This window comes from Cavia porcellus, unplaced genomic scaffold, assembly GCF_034190915.1.
Source record: "Cavia porcellus strain 051 isolate PalLab524CR breed Dunkin Hartley unplaced genomic scaffold, mCavPor4.1 scaffold_1, whole genome shotgun sequence".
NCBI classification, from domain to species: Eukaryota; Metazoa; Chordata; class Mammalia; order Rodentia; family Caviidae; genus Cavia; species Cavia porcellus.
In genome coordinates, this window is record NW_026947484.1 from 81,390,292 (window position 1) to 81,412,684 (window position 22,393).

General features: G+C 33.5%; 1 protein-coding gene across 3 annotated transcripts in view; it reads left to right on the top strand.

Annotated features, from left to right (window-relative positions):
• The window catches only part of Ric1 (RIC1 homolog, RAB6A GEF complex partner 1), a 166,025-nt gene that overhangs the window by 64,403 nt on the left and 79,229 nt on the right, over window positions 1-22,393 (top strand). For all 3 annotated transcript variants that reach the window (XM_063250756.1, XM_003472180.5, XM_063250760.1), the window contains exon 3: window positions 1,748-1,827. In XM_063250756.1, the coding sequence (XP_063106826.1) occupies window positions 1,748-1,827 (80 nt within the window). The remainder of the gene's footprint in view (window positions 1-1,747; window positions 1,828-22,393) is intronic.

The window sequence follows — 22,393 nt, forward strand, 5'->3', positions numbered from 1 at the left end:
TCCGCTCCCGGCCGGCAGGAAGGACACACGACAAAGCCTGGCAGTGGACAACCTTTTCTTTTATTTTCCTTCTCCGTACAGCCTGCCCTGGGATCGCTCCCAGCCGAAGCCTCCTTTGGTCCGCTCCCCGCGGCTCCTTCTGGGCTTCTACTTCCGGGCTTCTTCTTCCCCCCCAGGGGTGGCACCAGTATATATACGGATACAGTGTCCAATCATGTTAAAGTAAGCAAGGCAAGCTGATTGGCTAACATCATCAGTTGCCAGGCAGACTATATTGTTGAGCGGGTTGCTTACGCGGTAAGCAGGAAACTAACGTGCTCGATGGGAGGGGTAATCTACCTCAGGCTTTACTCTTTACTACAGGCCTCACGTCCGCCAAGTGAGGCGACCGGGCTCGGGGCTGCGGCTCCCAACAGAATGTTATGATGCTAATATAATCTGGTGTTGATAGACTTATTACTTGTTCTTAAAGATTGTTAAACCTGGGTTTTAACAATCAAGTTGTATCTTAAAAACTGGTTTAGAAAAATGTATCTGGTTGCCAAGTTGATGAGGGGTGATTATAATGATTGGTACATTGTGTCCATTTAAGAAATCTAAAAACTTAACAAAGGAATTCAGCAGTTTTATTCTGCACTAGGGTGTAGAGGGTGGCTTGGTGCTCTAGGTTACTGTTTCTTATGTCAATTTAAGTTGAGAAGCTTTACTGAGTGACTCAACAGGGGACTTTATAAACATCCTGACCCTGTACAAGAGGAGGGCACAGAGATGATATGAGTGCTATACCCACCTGAGGGAGTGTAACCTGTGTACAATGTAAGAGGAAAAAAGAGGCTTGTTTCCCTTTTTGCTGTTGTTGCTTTTGTTGTTTTCTGCCTCCTTCAACTGTTGCCCATTTGCCATGCCCCCCTGCTTTGGAGCCAACTGACTATAGATTTAAATCTCTTAAAAACTATGAGCTACCTTTCCTTCCTTACTTTTGGGTACTGGGTGTTTTGTCTCAGCAATGAGAGAAAAATAAGACAAAAGGGTGTATTTTAAAATAAGTCAGTGCAAGAGACTAATTTTGAAGTGTATATATGCTACTTTGAAGTTTGAGGATAATCAAGCATTTTTACACACTGTTGCTATTTGGTAGTGTTATTGTTTTACATTTTGGAATAATTATCTGCCATATTGTAGTATTTGTAACATTACATGTATTTTTGCAAAGTAATTGTTCATCTATAATCGAATAATGTAATTATTTGAAATTATAATAGTTTATGAAGTATTTCATTGACCCTTTAGGAAATATTTTCAAATTTATAAAAACTTTTCTTTCCACAATGGGTTATATTAAAGCAAAGGAAGTTTTCTTTGTATAATTAGGCTTTTAAAGAAAGTTTCTTTTTTTAAAATGAATTTTATTGGTATACTTTTGATAAATGTAATGATCACATTCATTATAGGAAATTCATACATAGCATATCTTGGTTCTTTTTTTTTTTCTTTCCCATTCCCTTCCTCTCCTTTCAACCCTACTTTCCTCATTTGCCAAATCTTTTTCTATATTTCTTTCCTTCTACTATTTTTTTTCCTTTCCTTCCCTACCCACCACTCTTGCTTCCCTTCCCATTTGAACATTTTCAAAGGAAGTTTCTTAAGAGTGAGTTTATTCTCAAAGTGAGAACTTATAAAGTTAAAATTTAAGATGAGAGTCAAAGCCTTAATCTTTAATTCATGATTGGTAAAATTTCTTTTTCAGACGGCAAATGGCTACATCTTGTTTTTTCATATTACATCTTCAAGAGGGGACAAGTACCTTTATGAACCAGTGTATCCCAAGTAAGTTACTAGCTTTTATGTTTGTAATATTTGATTTGTATCCTTGATATTGAGAGCAATATTGCTATTTTGAGTTGTCTGAAGTTATTAAAATAAGCCAGCGTTTCAAAAATAGTGTTTCATAAATTACCTGGTCTTTAATTTCTTGAAAAATGGGTTCTGTAATTGGCTTAGATAAAATGGGTTCTGTAATTGGCTTAGATTGATCACTGGTCTTCATTAGGGAAAAGCTAAGAGATGATGAAAATTGGTGAAATGTTAGTAAGTTTCAACTGTTTTTGTATATGCATAGAAAGCAATACCTGAGACAGTTGTTACTACTTTTTTAAAATTTGGAGGAACATGAGCTTCTGCTTTTTAAACTTTGTAGCTTTGTATATTTCACATTTTCTCCATAGCATGTTACTTCCAAAATAAAGGAATACAAAAGCATTTTAAAGCATTTAATTTTTTGTTTTTTAAATAAAAGTATGCTATAAAACAGATATAAGCCATGTGTGGTGACACATGCTTATTATCTCAGCATTAGGGAGGCTGAGGCAGGAGGACCAGTGGAAGTATAAGAAGGCTAACCTAGGCTACATAGTGAGTTCAAGGCCAGCCTGGACTACATAGTAAGACCTCTGTCTCAAAACAGAACAAATCAAAACTAGATATAATATGATTGTCACATTTCTAGATAGTAGAAGAAATTCAGCATATAATAAATACATAAGAAATTAATAAGAAAAATTGTTATTTGAAATTAAACTTCTGAACATTAACAAAAAGAAAGAACATTAATGAAACAAGCAGCAAGCATAGAAAAAAATCTTTGTAGAAAGTAGGGCCAAAGCTTATTGTTTTTACATAAATTGCTACTACTTACAGAATGTAATGGATAAATAGATAAAATCAGTTTTGTAAGAGGAAATGCAGTGATTAAAAACAAGAGAAACTGATCAGTTGCAGAAGTATCCCAATAAAATACTGAATTCAGTTTTTTAAACTCACATTTCAGTAAATGAAATATTTGTGTATTTTAAAATTAGTCCTCGGTGAGTAAATATATAGTGAATCTTGTATTGCATACTTCTGATAGTAGCTACACACAAATTTTCTAAAATATTAAAATACAGAAGTTATATCCAAGGATGGTAGTGTCCACCTGTAATCCCAGCACTGTAGTAGTTACCAGTAGGAGAATCACAAATGTAGGCCTAACATGTATAACAGCAACTTAGTGAGACCCTATCTCAAATTAAAGAATTACAATGGCTAGAAAGTGCTGGATTCATACCCCACACTGCAAAAAATAATTAGACCAACGTAAGCAGAAAAATCCCAGGAAATTATATTTAATGTAGTTAAAATCAGTGGGTTTGAAAAATTCAGGGCAAAAACAAACTGATGATTTCCCAAAAAATGACACTATGAAAATTGTGTACGTAACATTTGTTTATATTCTTGAGAATATACTTTGAGAAAGGCTACTCTACATCATGTAGAATATAGGTCAGATCATTTTATTATAGATTCTAAGAAACTGTCCAGACTTGCCAACTGTTATAACCACTTGTTTGTTAAAAATGTGTGTGTGTGTGTATACGTATGCATGTATGCTCATATATATAATGCTGAGTCTTTAGTTGAATTTTGGCTGTCTTTTGTAAAGCATCAAAAATTTGAATGATGAGGTTGATTTATCAAGTTATTTTCAATGTAAAACCTTTAGTGTAGAAATTTTTTTGACACAGATATGCTGCCTAAAAGGATATAAACATTATGGTTTTTTAAGAAATTTTAAATTGTGTTTGTGTGTAACATAAAGCTTATTTTCTCATTCTAAGTTTTAAATTTGTGAAGGTTTTATAGAATTATTGTTATCAATGCCTAAAATTTTATTTACTTGTGGGTTCTAACTATTTATTATATCTAATTCCTTTAGTGCTTACAGCATGATCTTATTTATAAATAAATAGCAAAGTAACTGAATTTAATTTTCAGGCTAGAGAAATAATTTCTCTTGAGATAGAGAAAATGCTATTTTATTAATTCAGCTCACTAATATGAATATATATATTTTCATATTTCATTATAGTATGGTTGAGACCCACTGTATCTGACCCAGATAAAATTTTCTTGTTTTAAAACTACATGATGGTCAGGGGTATAGTTTAGCAGCACAAGTGCCTACCTGGTAAGTGAGAGGCCAAGAATTCAATTACTAGAAATCCCCCTCCCCCCCAAAAAAAGACTACATGAGATGCCACTTAACTATCTTTATCATCTTTGTACTATAGATGTTGCGTAGACAATTGAATTAAAACAGTTTTGAATACCTCGTTCAAATAAAATGTCCATTATTTTAGAGCAATGTGAATTGGGGTTAAAAGCTAGTCTTTGTTATCAGATAGACCTAAAATTAGATTCAGTTTTGCCACTTTGCAGCTATATGACTTCTTTCAAGTTACTCACTACTGCTGTAAACTGCTTCATTTTCCTTCATCAAATTTTTACTTCATTTCTAAAATGTTAAGTGATTAAAAATATGTATATATACATAAAATTTTATTTATCTGATAATGTACTTTTTTGCTAGAATATAACTTCAGTAACTACTGAATAAAATAGAAATCTATGCATGAAGTCTAGACTATAGTCAGATTATTGCATAGTTGTATATTGGACTACTTTCTAATTGAGTTACTTAGGTTAGCAAGTTTCTTTTTCTGCAGAACTCATTTGTAAATTGGAAGTAAAAAGACTTTTAATTTTGGAGTTTCTATTTTTAAAATCTGAAAAAATGGTCATATGTCCATTTGAGCAAAGTAAAAGAAAATTTTTTGTTTTTGACAGTGATAATGTTATTTTTGCGATTGTAGACACTTACATAGTTTAAAGACATTGCTCTAAACACTTGTTAATTTTCAGTTAATTCTAGTGAGGTAATTAGAGACAATCATTATTCAAATTACTGTACATAGAGGCAAAGTAACTCTCACCCAGTTATGTGCAAATGAGTGGTACAGCCAGATTCAGAGATCAGTGTTACATTTCCAAAGTCTGTGTTTTAACCACTAATACTATACTGCTTCAGTCCTGTTTGTACCACATCTATCCATCTTCTACTGTGGAATTTATTTGGGGAACGTGGAATAGGAAAAAGGAAAAATAATCTGGAGTGGTTTTTAATATTCTGAACAGAAATAACATAGTTAAGTCTTCTGTTCTTTCCTCAGTTATAAAAATATTATGGTCTGTTTGTCTTCTCTAAGAGTTCACATGAGTTTTTCTAGAATATTGCAGCTTTCCTGTGTTATGTGATAGCATTTTTGTAACCTCATACTACATATCATACTTCATTTTCCACTACCCGAGAAAACAGGAAACAGGAAAGATGTTGCCATAATCTTTCAGTTTTCACTTAGTGTTTCTAGCATCCTTCTTGTAGACACAGTCTTCAACAGTGCTAAAAGTCTAATTTAAATTACTTTTTCCTACCTCAAAGACCACTTAATTTTTATTAAATGATCTTTTTAAAAAGTCCATTCTATATCAAAATGTGTCCTCATTAGTGATATGTAGATCAGTGTGCAGGATGGTTGAAGGTCATTTTAGTTTTGTTTTTGTTGTTTGTTTGGTTTTTTTTACCGGGGGTCAAACTTATGACCTTGCACTTACTAAACAAGCACTTAACCTACCGAGCTGAATCCCTAGTCATCTTAGTTTTTTTTTTTGTTTGTTTTTTTGGGTTTTTTTGTCTTTTTCGTTTTTATCGGTACCAGTGATCGAACTCATGACTGCCTGCTTACAAGGCAGGCGCTTATGCCACTGAGCTAAATCCCCAGCCCCGTCATCTTAGTTTTTATGTTTTAGAATTTACAGTGAAATTAGTGAAAGAAACTGTCAGGGATAAGTCAGATATAATTTGTGTTCAACATTGGAATTGTTCATCTGTGTGTTTAAATATGAGTTTAGTAGGTCTTGAAATTGCTAATCGTACTTGATTTCTTCTGTTCTTCCTTTTAGTTTTTTTGAGAAAGGGTCTTAGTATGTGGTCCAGACTGGCCTCAAACTCAGCATTTTTGCCTTAACTTCCCGAGTGCTGTAATTATAGGCATTCACCACCACATTTGGGATCATACTTAATTTCATCACAATGTAAATACTTTCAACAAGTTCGTCATAATGTTGAGAACAGAGGCCCCCATCTTCTTTCTTTCTATCATTACCATTAACATTTTTTGTTAAGAGACCAGCTTTACCAAAGCTAAGGTTATTAATTTTTTGTTGTGGTTGAATTTCATTTTGTTTTTTGAGACTAGTTCTTACTATGTGGCCAAGGCTGGCTCCAAACTCCCCATGTAGTCCAGAATGACCTCTCATGCTCCTTCTGCCTTAGCCTATCAAGAGCTGGATTTATAAGCATGTGCCACCACATATGGCAAGGTTCTCAGTTTTTGAAAAGTTAATTGGATGGGGTTATGGCTCATTAGTAGAATGCTTCTCTAGCATGTGGAAGCCCTGTGTTTGATATCCAGCACCACCAAAAAATAGTAGTTGTAATAAAATTTGGTGCATTTATTTATCAAATATTAAAGATACATTGTTATTTTCACTGAAAAAAATTACTCCAAGCCAGGAATGGTGGCACAGACCTCTAATCCCAGCACTTGGGAGGCTGAGGCAGAAAGATCATTGCAAGTTTGAGGCCAGTCTGGGGTATACAGTGAGTTCAGTATCTGCCTAAACTACATAGTAAGGCTCTGTCTAAAAAAAGCAAAACAGAACACAAAAAAATCACTTCAATAGGTATCAAAGTTCAAGTCCTCTTCACTGTTCTCTTCTTCAACATATGTTCTTAGATTTATGAAACTTTTCTCTTTTTTTGAGACAGGGTCTCACTAGATAGCCCAGGGTGGCCTCAGACTTCTGGCAGTCCTCCTACCTCTGCGTTTCAGGTGCTAGAATTACAAGTATACACCACCACACCAAACTTATGGAACGTCTTACCAGAAGTTCTTGTTAATGAGTTAGTTCTATGTAGAAAAGAATAGAAATTAACGGTATCTAATTTTGACACAGTTTAGTTACAAAAGTCTAACTTCCTTGTATGAGAATTGTACATTATAGATGAAGCATTCACTAAATTGGCCTGGCCTGATATAGGGGCACATACCATTAATCCCAGTACTCAGACTGAGGCAGGAGGATCTGCTGCAAGTTTGAGGGCAGCCAGGGCTACATAGTGACTTTAAAACCACCCCAAACTATATAGATCCTGTTTTAAAAGATGTTAAGTAAAAAAAACCATTCACTAGATTACATCAAATTGAGGGGAGAAAAGTTCTGAATTAGAGACATGAAAGTTTTCTTCAACATACATCATAGTTTATTTATACAGACTTAGATGTTATAGCCTATTGTATCTATATAGCTGCTACAACCTAGGCTTCAAATCTGTATAGCATATACCTGTACAGATTACTATAGGCAGTTGTATGATGGTATTTGTGTATTGAAACGTATCTAAAAATGATAAAGGTAGCATTTTTTGCATATATGTGTGTGTGTGTGTATATGTATTTTTGAGACGTTTCATTATGTAGTTCAGGCTGGCCTTGAATTTACTTTGTAAACCAGCTGGACTCGAATTTGCAGTTATCCTCCTGCTTCAGCTTCCTGAATGCTGGAATTAAAGACATGTGCCGTGTCACCTCACCTGCATTTATATTCTTATATAAATTTTAAGATATACATTCTTATTCTTATATATTCTTATATAGAGGGTTGATATCTTCAGATAATAAACACTGAAACTGTAAATGGACTTTTATCTAATTGGCAGCTCAGTAGGTTTGTTTATTCTAGCATCACCACAAATACCTGAGTAATAAATGTGTTTTGCTGTGATGGTATGAAGGTTCCAACATCCTTAGACAATAGGAATGTTTTAGCTCCACTATAATTTTATAGGACCACTATTATGTATGGACTTGACCTTTAATCAAAATGTCATGTGGTATATGACTGATTTTTTGGCTAACAAATTCTGAGTCTTTGGTTTTCTAGAGTATATTTTCTCTGGTTTCCCCCTTAGTGATAACATTAGTAATCTTAACAGTTTTTATTCTCTGTGAGCCTTTTGAAACATCACATCTGCTTTGATTTTATTATATGCATGTTTTGTCTACAGTTGCTGAATTTTGCATATTTTGCATTAATTTTATCACAATTACATGAGCCATCTATTAATTAGATTGGTAAGAATATTATTGTGTGAGTCTCTATAATAAAAAGACCTCTATTAGCCACATTTCCAAAGAAAATGTACTAATACAAAGAATGAAAAATTGTTAAAGAAGATGTACTAATACAAAGAATGAAAAATTGTTAAAAGAGTCATGCACAATGGTACTAATAGACTAAAGACCATGTGAGTGTGTTATCATTTGTATTTTTTTTGTTTTATAAAACATCTGACAATATAGATAATAACTTTTAGAAAACTTCTCTGAGTATTACTTTGCTCTTGCCCATTTAAAAATTACTGAGTTTTGACAGGCCTCATTTACTGCCGTAAATGCTACAGATGCAGCAATAAAAAATAGGACCAGAAAATAGTTTAAAAACCCTATTTATAGAAGTTTGTATTCATTAGTAGAGGGTGATGGATACACTCAGGTTGAGTATACATTTAATGCAAAAAACAAAGCAGAGTAAAGAAATAAGATCAGAACGTCAGAGTTTTCAGGGTCTTCATTGAGAAGATGACAAATACAGAAGGATCTCACAGACCATGAGAAACTGAAGCATCAACCCAGAAGAGTATTCTGTGTTAGTGAGATTTAGCAGGTAAGAAAGTTGATAAGAAAATATTAGGAATAAGTTTTAGGCCCTAGCAAAGAATTTATAATTAGTATCAAGGAATGCATTTTTATCAAATATAAAAATGAAACATTCTGATTTTTAAGTAACCTAATCCTGGAAAAGTATAGAGCCAACCCCTTCCTCCCTAAATAGCGCTGCTGTGTACTTGAGAGTTTATTCACTTATCCTGCTGATTCACACCAAAGTTTGTAGTGATTCCATTTTATTCTGCCTTATGTGTATCCCTCATTTCTGTTACCTCTTCTTAAACTCCAACTATGCTACTGCAGTTTGGGTTTTACCACTTTTCTCCTGGATTATTGCATCCTCTTAATCCATCTTTTATACTTTAACCATGAATTATTTTATTTCATTTCCCTGTGTAAAGTTTCTGTCTTTGCTTAACTTTCAGGATTAGTCATATTGCTTTTTTTGTTTGTTTGTTTCATTTACTCATCTGATATGTGAAACCAATGTCTTCTACTTAATAAAGTTGTCAGCAGTTTTAAATCAGCACCCTAAATTACTATATAGTAGTAACCTGTGCAATGTTTTAGTATACCCAAAGGTTTGTTCTGAGTTCTGTTGTACATATTCTTCCTGATTTAAACTCTTCCATATGTGTAGATGAGGTCTAGATCTGATTCTTTCTTGAGCTCAAGGTTCACTTTCCAAGATAAATCAATCCATTTTAGATGTCACAGTAGGCAACCTCAGATTCATCATGTTTAAACCTCACTCACTGCCCCCTACCGAGTCTAAAATACTATTGCTTTAACAGACTTGAAAATTGAGACCTAAAGATGTGATTTTTCTCATGAACTTTTGTTGCATGCCATGAAAGTCCAAGCTCTTGGACCAGCATTTTGAGCTTATTTTTTCCTAAATGTAGAATACATTATATCCACAATTTCTATATAATTTAATGCTTCTTGTTCCTTGGTTATATGCTATTCTTTCTTTCCATTATCTTCTTTTTTTTTTTAATGTAAGTAAGCTGACTTAGACTCCAAGCTCAGATCAACCATCAGCTGTCTTTTGTAAAGCTCTTGTTTCCCTCAACTTTCCTGTCCTTTGTGTTTACCTAACAGGTAATCGATCCCACCTGCTGTTCCCATAGAATTGTGAAATTTTTGTACTGGTAATCCTTCAGTACCTTTTTATTTAAAATCAAATGAGAGGGATACAAATAGCGGACATGTGAGCCTTGTTTTCTATTTTAGTTTCCGATTCCATTTCCTTCTCTTTGTTCTATATCTTGTGAGTAAACAAATACCTAAGAGTAGAATTACTGGAGTAGAATTACAAATAAATACCTAGGAGTAGCATCACACGTCTAGTAATTTTAGATTAGACACGGGACATTGTATTGTATTATTGGAAGTCTGATTTTTTATGTTTGCTCTTTAAAGATGAAATTTGTTTTAATCTACTTAGAGATCTTGATTCTTTTGAGGCTTATTTATATTGTTTTGTTTATGGTGGATGTAACTTTACTTTTGCTAGCTTAACCCTTCTGAGGTCACTCCTGAATGCTGTGAGTCTTCACCAGTCTCTCCATTGTTGCTACCCAGAACCTTAGAAGTCTTTCAGTCATGTGCATTGGTAGTCTAAAACCTTAGTAGTTATTACTTGTCTGGCTTTGTGGATTGTCGCTGTATGTTTAGTATTCAGTAAAACTTGAGGGAACACAGATTTTTAGAGCTCTTGCTTTTTGGTACTCTTCTCCGTAAATTGCTGCTTCTGTTTTAATCTTTATCTCCTCAGTTTGATGAGACTATCATACTATGCTTGGATTCTCTGATATCCACACTCTTGATTTTTTGGTAATAGTTCTTTGCCCCCTGTTATTCTCATGTCTGTATACAGTTGCTTCATACGTTTTGTCCAGGTTTTGCTTGTGTGTTCGTTTCTAGAGAGCTAGTTTGGTACACCAGTTACTTGATTAGTAGAATTATAAAATGACTACCTATTTATCCATCAACTTGAACAATTTTGAGTCTTTTTGTATTATATATGTAATCACATCCAAGGTGTCATTATTTTATTTCATGTAGAGATACTTTCATTGTTATGGGTATTTTAGTAAACAATGGCAGGAGTATAGTGCAGTGGTAGAGCATATGCTTATTAGCGTGTCTGAGACTCTGGATTCAATCCCAGGGACCTTTTATGCCAAAGGAAATAATTGCGTAACAAATAATTTGCAAATGACAAAATGTGAGGTATGGGGAAGGGAAATCATTTTGAGTCTTACGGAAACTGTGATTAAAGAATCAAAACCACTTAATGCCAGAGTTCACCTAGACTACAAGAATTCCACACAGGTCAGGACTAGCACATTCTAAAATCATCTTCAGGTTTGGAAATCTTGAATAGTAATTGGATTCATCCTGGTTATCATAAAATAAGCCTTAGGTAAATTTTGTTGTAAAGAATAATATTGTAATTGACTGTACCCTTGAAGTTCCTATTCTCACGAATCCCACACCCATCAGGTTATCTGACATATTATTCTCTTTTGTAGCACTTACAGTATTTGAAACAGCACAGGAATTTGTTAAATAAATGCATGTTGAATTTAATTATGTAGTTAGAGTTTTCTGTATCACCTGTGTAGCCCTCCAAAGTGTCTCTAACATACATTAATCTTATTTTTCATTTAAGATTTCTCCATAAATTTTATGAAATACTTCAGAATACAGTGGTATCTCATCTCATAAACACTTTTGTTTGCAGATAATTTGGTTAGCAAATAAAGCTTTTGGCACAATTTTGTTTTTGTTTGCAAACTCTGCATTAGGTGACAAACACAATTATAGCCATCTTTCCCACACAAACACAAATGTGGCCATCTTTTCCAAAATTGTAGACCAAATTAAGTTTACAAACAGATGTATCACTGTAATGTGGTTTTATGTTTTCAGTTTGATAGGAAGTTACTCAAGACTATGATAAATTTGACCAGAAATTGATCTATTTTATAGAAGCATTTTATTTTTTACTGGCCTTCAATGACATGAATGCCTATCATTCATTAGAATAGAAAGCCAGAAATTTTGATTTGTACAAAATTCATTAGTAAAGTCTTAAACCAGCTTAGTTTTTTTGTTAAATGTTTCTTATACTTCATACTGCTTCCTCATTAACATGTGTGACCCTAACAAAAACAGTAAGATGAAATAAAGTGCTTCAGAAATACAGAGAGATACTCATACAAGATAAAGAGAATTTAGTCATGTTTTGTCTTATCTCTCCTTTGCCTGGTATCCAGTTACCTGGTAACCTGGTAATACTCCTTCAAAATCACATCAGGGGCTTAGGAAGTGGCTTATGGTAAGAGCACTTCCCTAATATGTACAAGCTGAGAGATGAAAAGAATGTAGATGGTATTTGGAATCAGAGAGCCAGCGTTCTGGTTCAGGTTCCACTTCTGTTAGCAAGGACATTGCAAAAACTACTTTTTAAATTATTTTCCATACTTTTTGAGTTACTTTCTTTTTTTATAAAATGAGAATAGATCCTCTTGCCTCAGTTTCCTCAGTGTCGACATTACATCACAGGTGTTACTGGATAGAATATTCTTAATAAATTACAACTGATGTCATTTCTGGGATGCCTTTTGAATTGCTAAACATAATATACATTTATTGAATATTTAACATAATTTGTGTTTGTTCAGAAAAGAGTGGCATTCAGCTGGGAATTTAGCTCAGTGGCATAAGTGCCTGCTTGGCAAGTGTGAGATTGTGAGTTCAATCCCCAGTACAAAAAAAAAAAAAAAAAAAGGAATTCTAGTGCAAATTTAAGTGGATTTGTGGAATGAGCCATCCTTAAGTTGCCTTAAAGAGATATTTTTGTTCAAAAAGAAGTCTAAAATTGATTAATGTATCAAAGTATATGCTGTTTGGTCGGGGATATAGCTCAGCTGCACAGTGCTTGCCTGGCAAGTGCAATGTCCTGAGTTTGAAACCTGGTGCCAAAAAACCCCCACAAACTGTACGCTGTTATAAATATGACTATTCTTGGGAACTTTGGTGGAGTATTCATTTATGTAATATTTGAAAATGTGAAGTGTAAAAAAAATGCTTCTTTGCTTAGTGATAAATTTACTGCTGACTAGCTTGCTTGTTTATATTCCCATTATTTGCTAATTTGTATTATTTAATACTTACTAATTTTGTATTAATAGTTGTTAATTTAAGGTAAATGTAGCATTGAAGCTTATTTATATATTGTTATAGTTTGTCTAGATGTCTTCCCTAAACTTCATGCTCCACCTTCTTTGGAGGTGGCTGAATCTACAGTGTGTGATTGATTTGTAGTGCAATACTGGCATTAAAGGTGCTGGGTGGGTGATTGCTATATTGGTCCACTGATTGGATTAGCACTGCCCTAATCCCAGAAGACTAGATACAATATATGGGACAGAAAGAGGCTTGTGTTTCTCTCCCTTGTTGCCTTTTCTGTTTTTTTTCCCCCCATGAACTGTTGTTCCTCTGCTTTGGAGCCAGCTGATTATGGACTGAAACCTCAGAAAACTACAAGCTAAATAAACTTTTCCTCCTTTACCTGGGGCTGTTGAATATTTTGTCTTAGCAATAAGAAAAGTAAATAAGATAGTGTATTTTATAAAACATCTTATAGACATTGTAAAATCAAGTACTAAAGCAGCTTAAACTTCTAGACACATTCTACTTTATAAAATGAGTTTTAATAGCCTATGTCAATCATTCTATAAAATGAAATTTTGGAAGTTTTTACAGACTAGATTTTAGTAATAGTGTGAGACTTTCAGTATTTTCTAATGCATGTTGATTCTGAAACTAAATTAATATATACATACATGTCTACATATACATACATATACATCTCAAATTGTGCACAAAATTAGCTTATGATACAGTGACATGCTGTAAACATAAACCTTTTTAGCTTTGAGAACCACTATCTTGATGATGATCATTCCCCACAGATGTCTGGGCAAGGGTAGCTTGTTCTGATACGGATGTTCATCACTATAAATTTCCCTCAAAGTACTGCTTTCATTGTGTCACATAAGTTCTGGTATATGTTAAGAAGCAGTCACATGGTTAATCCAAAATTCTAAGAAAAAAAGTATTAACATCGTTTTCACATTTTCTTTTGCTCATTAACTATTTTATTTGGGGAGGAACTATTTTTTTTTTTTTTTTAAAGCTCATAGGTGGAAGAAGAGACTGGGGTTTACCCCAGTCCAAAAAAAATTTTTTTTTGAAGATAGTAAAATACAACAAACAAGACAGAACAAAGCCAATTGAGACAGTGCAGTGAAATTGCTACAAAACTTTAGAGCAGGATACCAGGGTAACAGTAATAGGTACCTAGTATATCTTGTTAGCTTCACAATAGCTGTCCATTCAGTCAGATATAGCAAAAGTCAATCCAAAAATAGAACATTATAAAACTTATCAAAATAGAATATTGAATAGAGCAAAACAATCAGAACAAAGCAAAACAGAGAAAACAACATTTGCCTTCAAAAAGAAGATAGAAGAAAATCCCCCATATTTGCTATATTACATAATGTCATCCTCCCAAGAGATGCTCAGACTTCTGGTCCCAACAATACAAGTATTTAGTTATGTGCCTTAGTTGCTGCCTCGACACCATTTTAGTTGCTGTCGGGACGGCACGAGACGAGACAGGAAAGGACAGGAGGGGGGGCTGGGGAGTACATTTGATTCACACAAGAGATGCTGATTTGTTCTCTTTTTTGGCTCACCCGCCGTCCAGTTAAAATTCAGAATTTATACCCTTTTATATCCATTGAACCAATCTTTTCTCTTTTTTCACCATTCCTGTTTGGGTTTTGACCTTAGATCTCTGATCTCCCAAACGAGTATACAACACAGGTTTAAATAAAAAGAGACAAATTGTATGGTTTTAGGGCTCCAAGAGGGTCAAAACTCTTTAGTTGAGCTCGCAACTCTGAGGGCTACGATAAAGAGTTCTCTGGATCAGCCCACTTTTATTAGGACCAAGGACAAAAGGCCGGGAAACTGAAGAAAAGCACAGGAAGTGAGTAGTGCCTTGGGTCACTTTAAAGACTTTTCCAAGTAGTAAATTAAGCCAATTTAGGAGAACCATCTTATCTCTAAGATAACATTTATGGTAAGATTGAGACTGTAGGAGTAAAATTCCTTTAGCTGCTGTCTCTATTTACTTAATTAATGTTGGAGCCAAAGTGTCTTTAGCTGTAGCCTTATCTTGCCCTTTGAGGTATCTCTGGCCTAACAGGCCACTACAGGCCAGGACCAGTGATTCATAGAGGTTCACTTACTATGAATCAGCTCAAGAAGCTGAGGTGTAAGACAGACTCACAGATAAAAAGGCAATTAATGAAATTTAAATCCTGCTCAGAGCCACTTCGTAGTGGTTTCCAACACCTATTTATTGGTGTTTTGTCTCTCAGATCATCAGCTCTTGTGAGCTGCTCCACAACACTCCATCTGCACAGTTTACTTGGTTTTCTTTGAAATGTCTGTCCCTCAATCACAAGTTCTACCATGTGTTGCAGCTAATAATAAGTAATAAATGGGAAATGACATGGAGCCCTTTAGTTACACAGACTTTGTTAGTTTGGTTTTGTTAGCCCCAGTTCATCTTTGTGAATAGAATTTTAGGACTTTTTCAAATGATTATATAGTATGGAGTTTAAGCCCTTTTTCCAGTCCCTTAAGTTCATTCAGCTGTTTTTCCTTTTTTTTTTTTTTTTATTACTATGTGATTTTGTGTATGTTTTCAAGGTGAAGAATTATGAATGTTAATTTGGAATTTTCTTTGACAATCAGTTATTAACATTTTGAAATTATAAACACAACTCTTAAAATTTTAGGTTCTGTCTACAAATCTGTAAATCTAGCAAGTTTCAACAATCGCTTTAGAGGGGCTCTTGCAACTTAAATTCTCAAGTATATTAACTCATACAAATATATTTTTGCTTCTTTTTATAGAAATTCATTGTCTGACAAGTGTTCTGATGCTTCATTTTGTGGTATTTTTGCTAAAGCATATGCATGCATTATGTGAAAACTTTGATTCATCAAAGTTGCACATTAAAAACAACTTGTGAAAAAGTAGGAATCACCTAAAATTTTATTAACTGAACTAGGGGATTCACAAATAATAACAGTCTTAATAAAAGTTAACAGATAAGAGCCTGGGATATATAGCTCATTGGAAAAAAGTGCTTGCCTGGCAAGTGTGAGGTTGTGAGTTCAACCCCAAGTACACCCTCCCAAAGTTAAAAGATACTAAGTTTAAAGCAAAACAAAAGATGCTAAGCTTGAAAGAATACTGAGTGGGAGAGGGGTTTAGGGAAAGAATTAAGTTGTTATGTTATGATACTGGCAGAAGTATATGCAAAGATAAAAAAAACTGAGAGAAAGAAAATACAGTGTATTGTATTTCTCAGTTCTCTGATAGCTTTTATTTTTCTGTTGGAGTACTTTACTTTCAGCTGTGTTACAAAACATTAGGAAGCTGGCAAACGTTTCCTTTTAGGAATGCTCAGTTAAATTTTCTTCTGTATTGAAATTTTGCAGGTTTAGTTGGAATCATTTCCATAGTACTGGATTCTGCATCTTACAGAATTTTCTTTTTCCATTTCTCCCACAACATAATTTAAAATTCGTTTTTAAATTTAAATATATACTTGGTGATTTTTTTGCTATGGCTTTTTTACCTTCATAGTGACTTTCTCGTTAGCTTATATAACTTATATTCAGATTCACCTCAAAATTATAGAGACAAGGTGTTTTGTTTTTCTTCTCAAAATTAGCTCAAATTCCTATTGTGTATAGAATTGACTGGGTTCTAATTTCATTAATAGAAGTTAACAAAAACTTATCATACCACACCTGAAAAGTCCTTGTAAGTTGACTTGTGCTATTACTTTGAAACCTATAGGAAAAATTTTAACTTTTATTCTATTCATTAATAGATGTGTACACAGCACTCTTGATGAAGATACTAACCTATTTTGTGAACATTTATATTTAATCCTTCTATAGTAGACATTTAGTTTATATACAAAGTATGGCTTGAAAATGAATTTCCTTTTGAAAATTTAGGTTTTTGTTTTAATATCCATCTTATAGTTTAACTAAATTTTAACCCTTTAGAACTTGCAACATAACATTGATTGTGAATATAGTAGCTACATAAAATTTATTATGTTTTTGCAGACTCTTTATGAAAAAAGGATGTTAACTAAATTATCCTAACTTTAGTTTCTGAAGTACATAACTGGAATCGAAAATAAAATGAATAATTGTTAACATTTAATTAACTCATAATGTTAAAAAAAAAAGTACTCAGCCATCCCACTGACACAAATTAATTGGAATCCTTAGGACTCAAAGTGAAGCCTCCAAAGAGACACTAAACAGCCAAAGTAAATATAAGAAGAGATGCTCCTCATTTTGTGCTTATTCGAGACATTCATTTGGTATTGACTCTGCAAGAAAAATATATTAATGTATTCTAACATGAAGCACTTATAGTTCTTTATGGGGAAAAAAAGCCAGATTCAAAGAATAACAAGTATATTACAAATGTAATGAGTAATACTACAAATGAGATGTAGATAAAGAGGTTTGATGAGTTCAGAAACGGAACACAGTATTGAGGAAATCTTTGTAAAGAGGTAGCATAGGCACTAGGTCATAGGGATAGGGAAGAGTATAATCTTTGGAGAGAGAGGTCATGGAGGGAAGCTTTCTAGACAAGATTATTTTTAAGGCAGCATGTTGTCACTGATACATTATATACCTGGAGTGTGAGAAGGGGAGTCATAGCAAATATTTGGAATAGTAGGTCAAGGCTAAGTTTTAGGTAGTCTTGATTGCCAGTTAAAATTTGGCCCTCATTCCATAGGACCTAGATAGTGAAGGGCTTTTTCTGCTAAGGACTGAAACTAATTATGCCAGCTGTATATCGTCTGCACTCCTTTTTTATTTATACAATAAACTCTTGGCTGTTTTTCAGCTTATCCTTCCAATCATTTGACCATTGGTGAAGAGAACTTAGTCATGCTCTATCTTTTCTCTCCTTTGCCTGTTAATCAGTTGACTCCAGTTGACCCCTACACCTTTAATGTGGATTAGTTGTAGAGCACTTGCCCATGATGTTCAAGGTCCTGGGTTCAAGCCCTTGGTGCAGCAAGGAAAAAAAATCTATTTCACTTTAGCTTTCTATTCGTATAATTACAGCTGTAACTATCTGTGTTTAAGCATCTCTTTTTACTTGCTTCTGAATTCACACTGTAGTAATTTCTCTCTGTGACACTGCCAATCTGTGGATCAACAGCTTTTTCATTTTGCTCATCCCTATCCTTTTGTTTGCATCACTCCTGATTTAAGTGATAACTATATCAAACACTATTCAGTCTACAGAATTGATTATTTTGTATTTTGATTGCACCAAAATTTTAAAGTACTTAGCAAGGGCACAGACTCTTTGCATATCAGCCAGAACAAAAGGACCAAAACAAGAGTGAAAAAATAAAATACAACCAGTAATGTGACTTTAAAAACACACAGATCTTTCACTTATATTTTATTATAGATAGCACAGATAATTAAATATGCTCCCTCCCTGTGAGGAACATACAGCCCAGAGGGGAGTCAGAAATTTATACCAAAAGTTGTAATACTGATGCAACTGGCAGAACCTAAAAAAGCAATAATAACATTAAAATGCTGCAGGAATATCAGAAGGTATTCATTGAAACTTTGTTAGATTGGAGAAATAGTGAAATCTTAATGGTGAGGAGAAAGAATGACATGGTGCTTTCTTTAATCTTGGTAGTGAAATAAACATAACAAAATGACTCAAGACGCTGCTCAGGTGCTATCTCTCCACAAAGATTTCCTCTAATACTCTGAAAGTATGTTCCTTTGCTGAATTTCCCCCAAAGCTCTTTATCTATAATTCATTGTAGCTCATTACTTAATTAATTGGCATATAGTCATCATTCACAGTGTTCTTTAATAGTCTATTTTATTTTGAGTTAGTGTTAATGTCTCCACTTTAATTTCTGATTTTAGACAGAAGTTAGGTCTAAAATTTTAGACTGTTTTCTTAGGGTTAGCTGATTTTTTTTTTTTTTTTTTTTTTTTTGTGGTACCAGGGATCGAACTCACAACCTTATGCTTGCAGGCAGGCACTTTTCTCTTTTTTTAATTTTCTGTTTTCTGTATACTTAGTTTAAATTTTATTACTGTTTCTTCTTTTCATTTTGAGTTGTTTGCTCTTTTTTTCTAATTGTATAGGTTGTAAAATTTGATGATAATGTATGTGAGCATTTTAGTTGTAAAAAATGAGTACTACATTCACAGTATCTAATAATATTGAATTTTGTTTACATTGGTCTCAGAGTATTTTCTAGTTTCTCTTTTAGTATCTTCTTTACCCATTAGTTGTTTTTACTTATACTGTTTACTTTTTACGTATTTATTAATTTTCCTGGTTGTGTTCTGTTACGTTTCATTTCATTATGATTAGAAGAGATGCTTTATGTGGTTTCAGTCTTCCAAAATGTACTGAAACTTTTTGTTTGTGTGTGTGGCTGACGGTATTGTATTCTAGAGAAAGTTTCAGGCATACTTGAGAAGAATGTTAGTTCTACTTTGAAGTTAAGTATTTGGTCTAAGTGAGTTATAGTGTTGTTTATATGCTCTATTTCTTTTTTTCGGATACAGAGTTTCATAGTGTAATTCAGGCTGGCCTTGAATTCACTATGTGGTGTAGGCTAGCCTTGAACTTGAAGCAGTTCTCCTACCTCCTCTTCTAAGTGAAGAGATTACTGTCCTGTGCCACCACGCCCAGCTAAATTCTCTATTTCTAGCCCTACAGAAAGTGCCTTGTACATTTGAGAAGAATTATGTATTCTGCTGTTGTTGGGTTGAGTATTTGGTCTAAGTGGGTAATGGTGCTATTTAAGTTCAGTTTCTTCCTTCTGTCTAGTACCATCCATTACTGAAAGTGGTATATGAAAGTCTCCCACCTGTTGTAGCACTATTTCTTCCACAAAAGTATGTGTTCATTTCATACATTTTAAGCCTTGTTTATTAGATGCTTATCTGTTTATAAATTGTGATAGCTTCTTGTGAGATTGACCATTTTATCATTATAAAAAAATCCTTGTCTCTTCATAGTTTTAACTTTTTTTTTTAATATTACTGTAGCTACCCTGTCTTGGTTGCTATTTATATGGGATGTATTTTTTTCATTCTTTGACTTTATATTTATGTGTTTATATGTAATGTGAATTTTCTATAAACAACTTTTTATGAATAGACATTTAAAAAAATCTATTTGGAGTACATAATCCATATAAATTTTAAGATAATTATTGATAGGGAAGGATATCTGCCATTGTGCTCTGTGTTTTGCCTGTATCCATTTTTTAAATGTTTGTTTGTTTGTTTAAGACAGGATCTTGTTCTTTTAATTCAGGCTGGCTTTGAATTCGCTTATGGAGTGAAGGCTGGCCTCAAATTCAGAGCAGTCTTTGTGCCTTAGCCTCCCAAATGGTTGGCTTACAGGCATATGCCACCATGCCTGACTCTCCCTGTATCTGTTATTATTTTTGTTCCTGGGCTTCTCTATTTCTTTTTCTTTATATTTGGCAATGTGTCATCCTGATACTCTTTATTTTCCTTTCTGTATATAATATAATAAATATCTTACACATATGACAGCCCAGTTTAAGTTAATAGTAGTGTTAACTTCAATAGTATACCAATGCTATGCTCTTTTTATCTCTGTTCCGCTTTCCTGTGATGATGTTACAGATTTCAGCTTCATGCATTTTGGAGTTATTTATATAAATCTGTAGTTACTATTCTATGCATTTGCCTTTTCAGTCATATGGGAGTAAAGGTTGGTGCTTTGGGACCATAAATAAAATACTAGTACCTTTTTATATTTACCTTAGTAGGTAACTTTTTTCAGTTATCTTTATTTTTCACATGGCTTTATTTCTTGTACTTTCATTCTAGCCTGACAGACTTCTTCAGTTTTTTTTTTTTCTTTAAAAATTTTCTTTAGTATATGTACAAAGTACATAATGATTACATTTATCTTGGAGAGTTAGTATGTACCATCAGTGGTTCAAACCCACAGGGATGTATTAAAGAGACTATTTTCTCTCTGGTATATGTGTTTGGCATCTTTTTATCTAAAGATAAGGTAGCTAAATGTGCCTAGAGTTGTTTTTGCATTTTCTATTCTGTTCCACTGATTTACATGACTGTTTTGTGAAAGTATGGTGATATTTTTATCACTGTAGCTTTGTAATATACCTTGAAATCTGGGATTGTGATGTTTCCTGCTTTGCTCTTGTTGCCTAAGATTAGGATAGCTTTTGTTATTCTTGGTGTCTTCTGATTCCATATGAACTTTAGGATTATGTTTTCTAGTTCTATGAGGAATGATGTTGGTATTGTGATTGCATTAAATTTATGTATCATTTTGGACAGCATGACCATTTTGACAGTATTGCTTCTGCCTACCCAGGAATTGGGTTATATTTCCATTTTCTGATGTTTTTGTCAATCTCCTTATAAGAATACTGTAGTTTTTGTTGTAAAATTCTTTTACTTCCTTGGCTAGGTTAATTTCTAAGTATTTAATTTTTCTCGATGCTGTTGTAAATGATTCTATTTTCCTAATTTCTTTATTGGTGGTGTCATTATTGGTATACAGGAACACTTGATTTTTGTGTGTTGAGTTTATGTCTTCCTGCTTTGCTGAACTTGTTAATTAGTTCTAGGAGTCTTCTGGTGGAATTTTTTGGGATCTTCTGTATGAATAGTCATGTCGTCTGTGAATATGGATAGTTTGACTTCATATAGATATATGACCCTTTTATTTCTTTTATATATATCCTTTTATTTCTGTTTTTGCCTGCTTGCTCTGACTAAAATTTTGAGTACTACATTGAACAGGAGTGGAAATAGTGGACATCCTTGTCTTGTCCTAATCGTAGAGGAAAATCTTTCAGTTTTCTTCCATTCAACACATTAGTGACAGGGTGGTAATTTGTATGTTTCCCAGCTAGCCAGCTCTGATTTGAACTGACTGTCCCATGGAGCAGTTTATACCACTTTTCATGATATGTTTGATAAGAATAATGCAAAGAAAGGTGGTGATTTAGCAGATCAGATGTCATCATATTACAGTTCCTTAAGGAAAATATTAGACCAATACAAAAGAATTGTAAAATAGTTAATTTGTAGTATAGCAGCTGTAAATGCATATTGTATACATCAGCAGCAGAGTACAGATAGATTCCCATATTAAACTTTAGAGAATTAATTATTGATAAACTGTCAGTGTGTGAAGAAATGCCACTGGTGCAAATTACTTTATAGAAGCTTTTTTAGGAACAGCAAGAAGCATATGTAAGCAACGTAGAGAATGTTAGCAGGAATTGTCTGGAGAAATGGGTGCCACTGTGGCCACAGAAAAAGCCAAATACTTTATGAGGTTTTGTGTACTCTGTACAAATCAGCTGTCTTTCTGTATAAAATGTTTTTTAAAAATTCATAAATATAAATACATTTAATGTAGTAGAATTTGATTACTGTAGTGATTACTATGATTTATTAAAATTTTAAAATTGATATTAATAGTATTTATATTTTGGCAGTGATTATTCTTATTC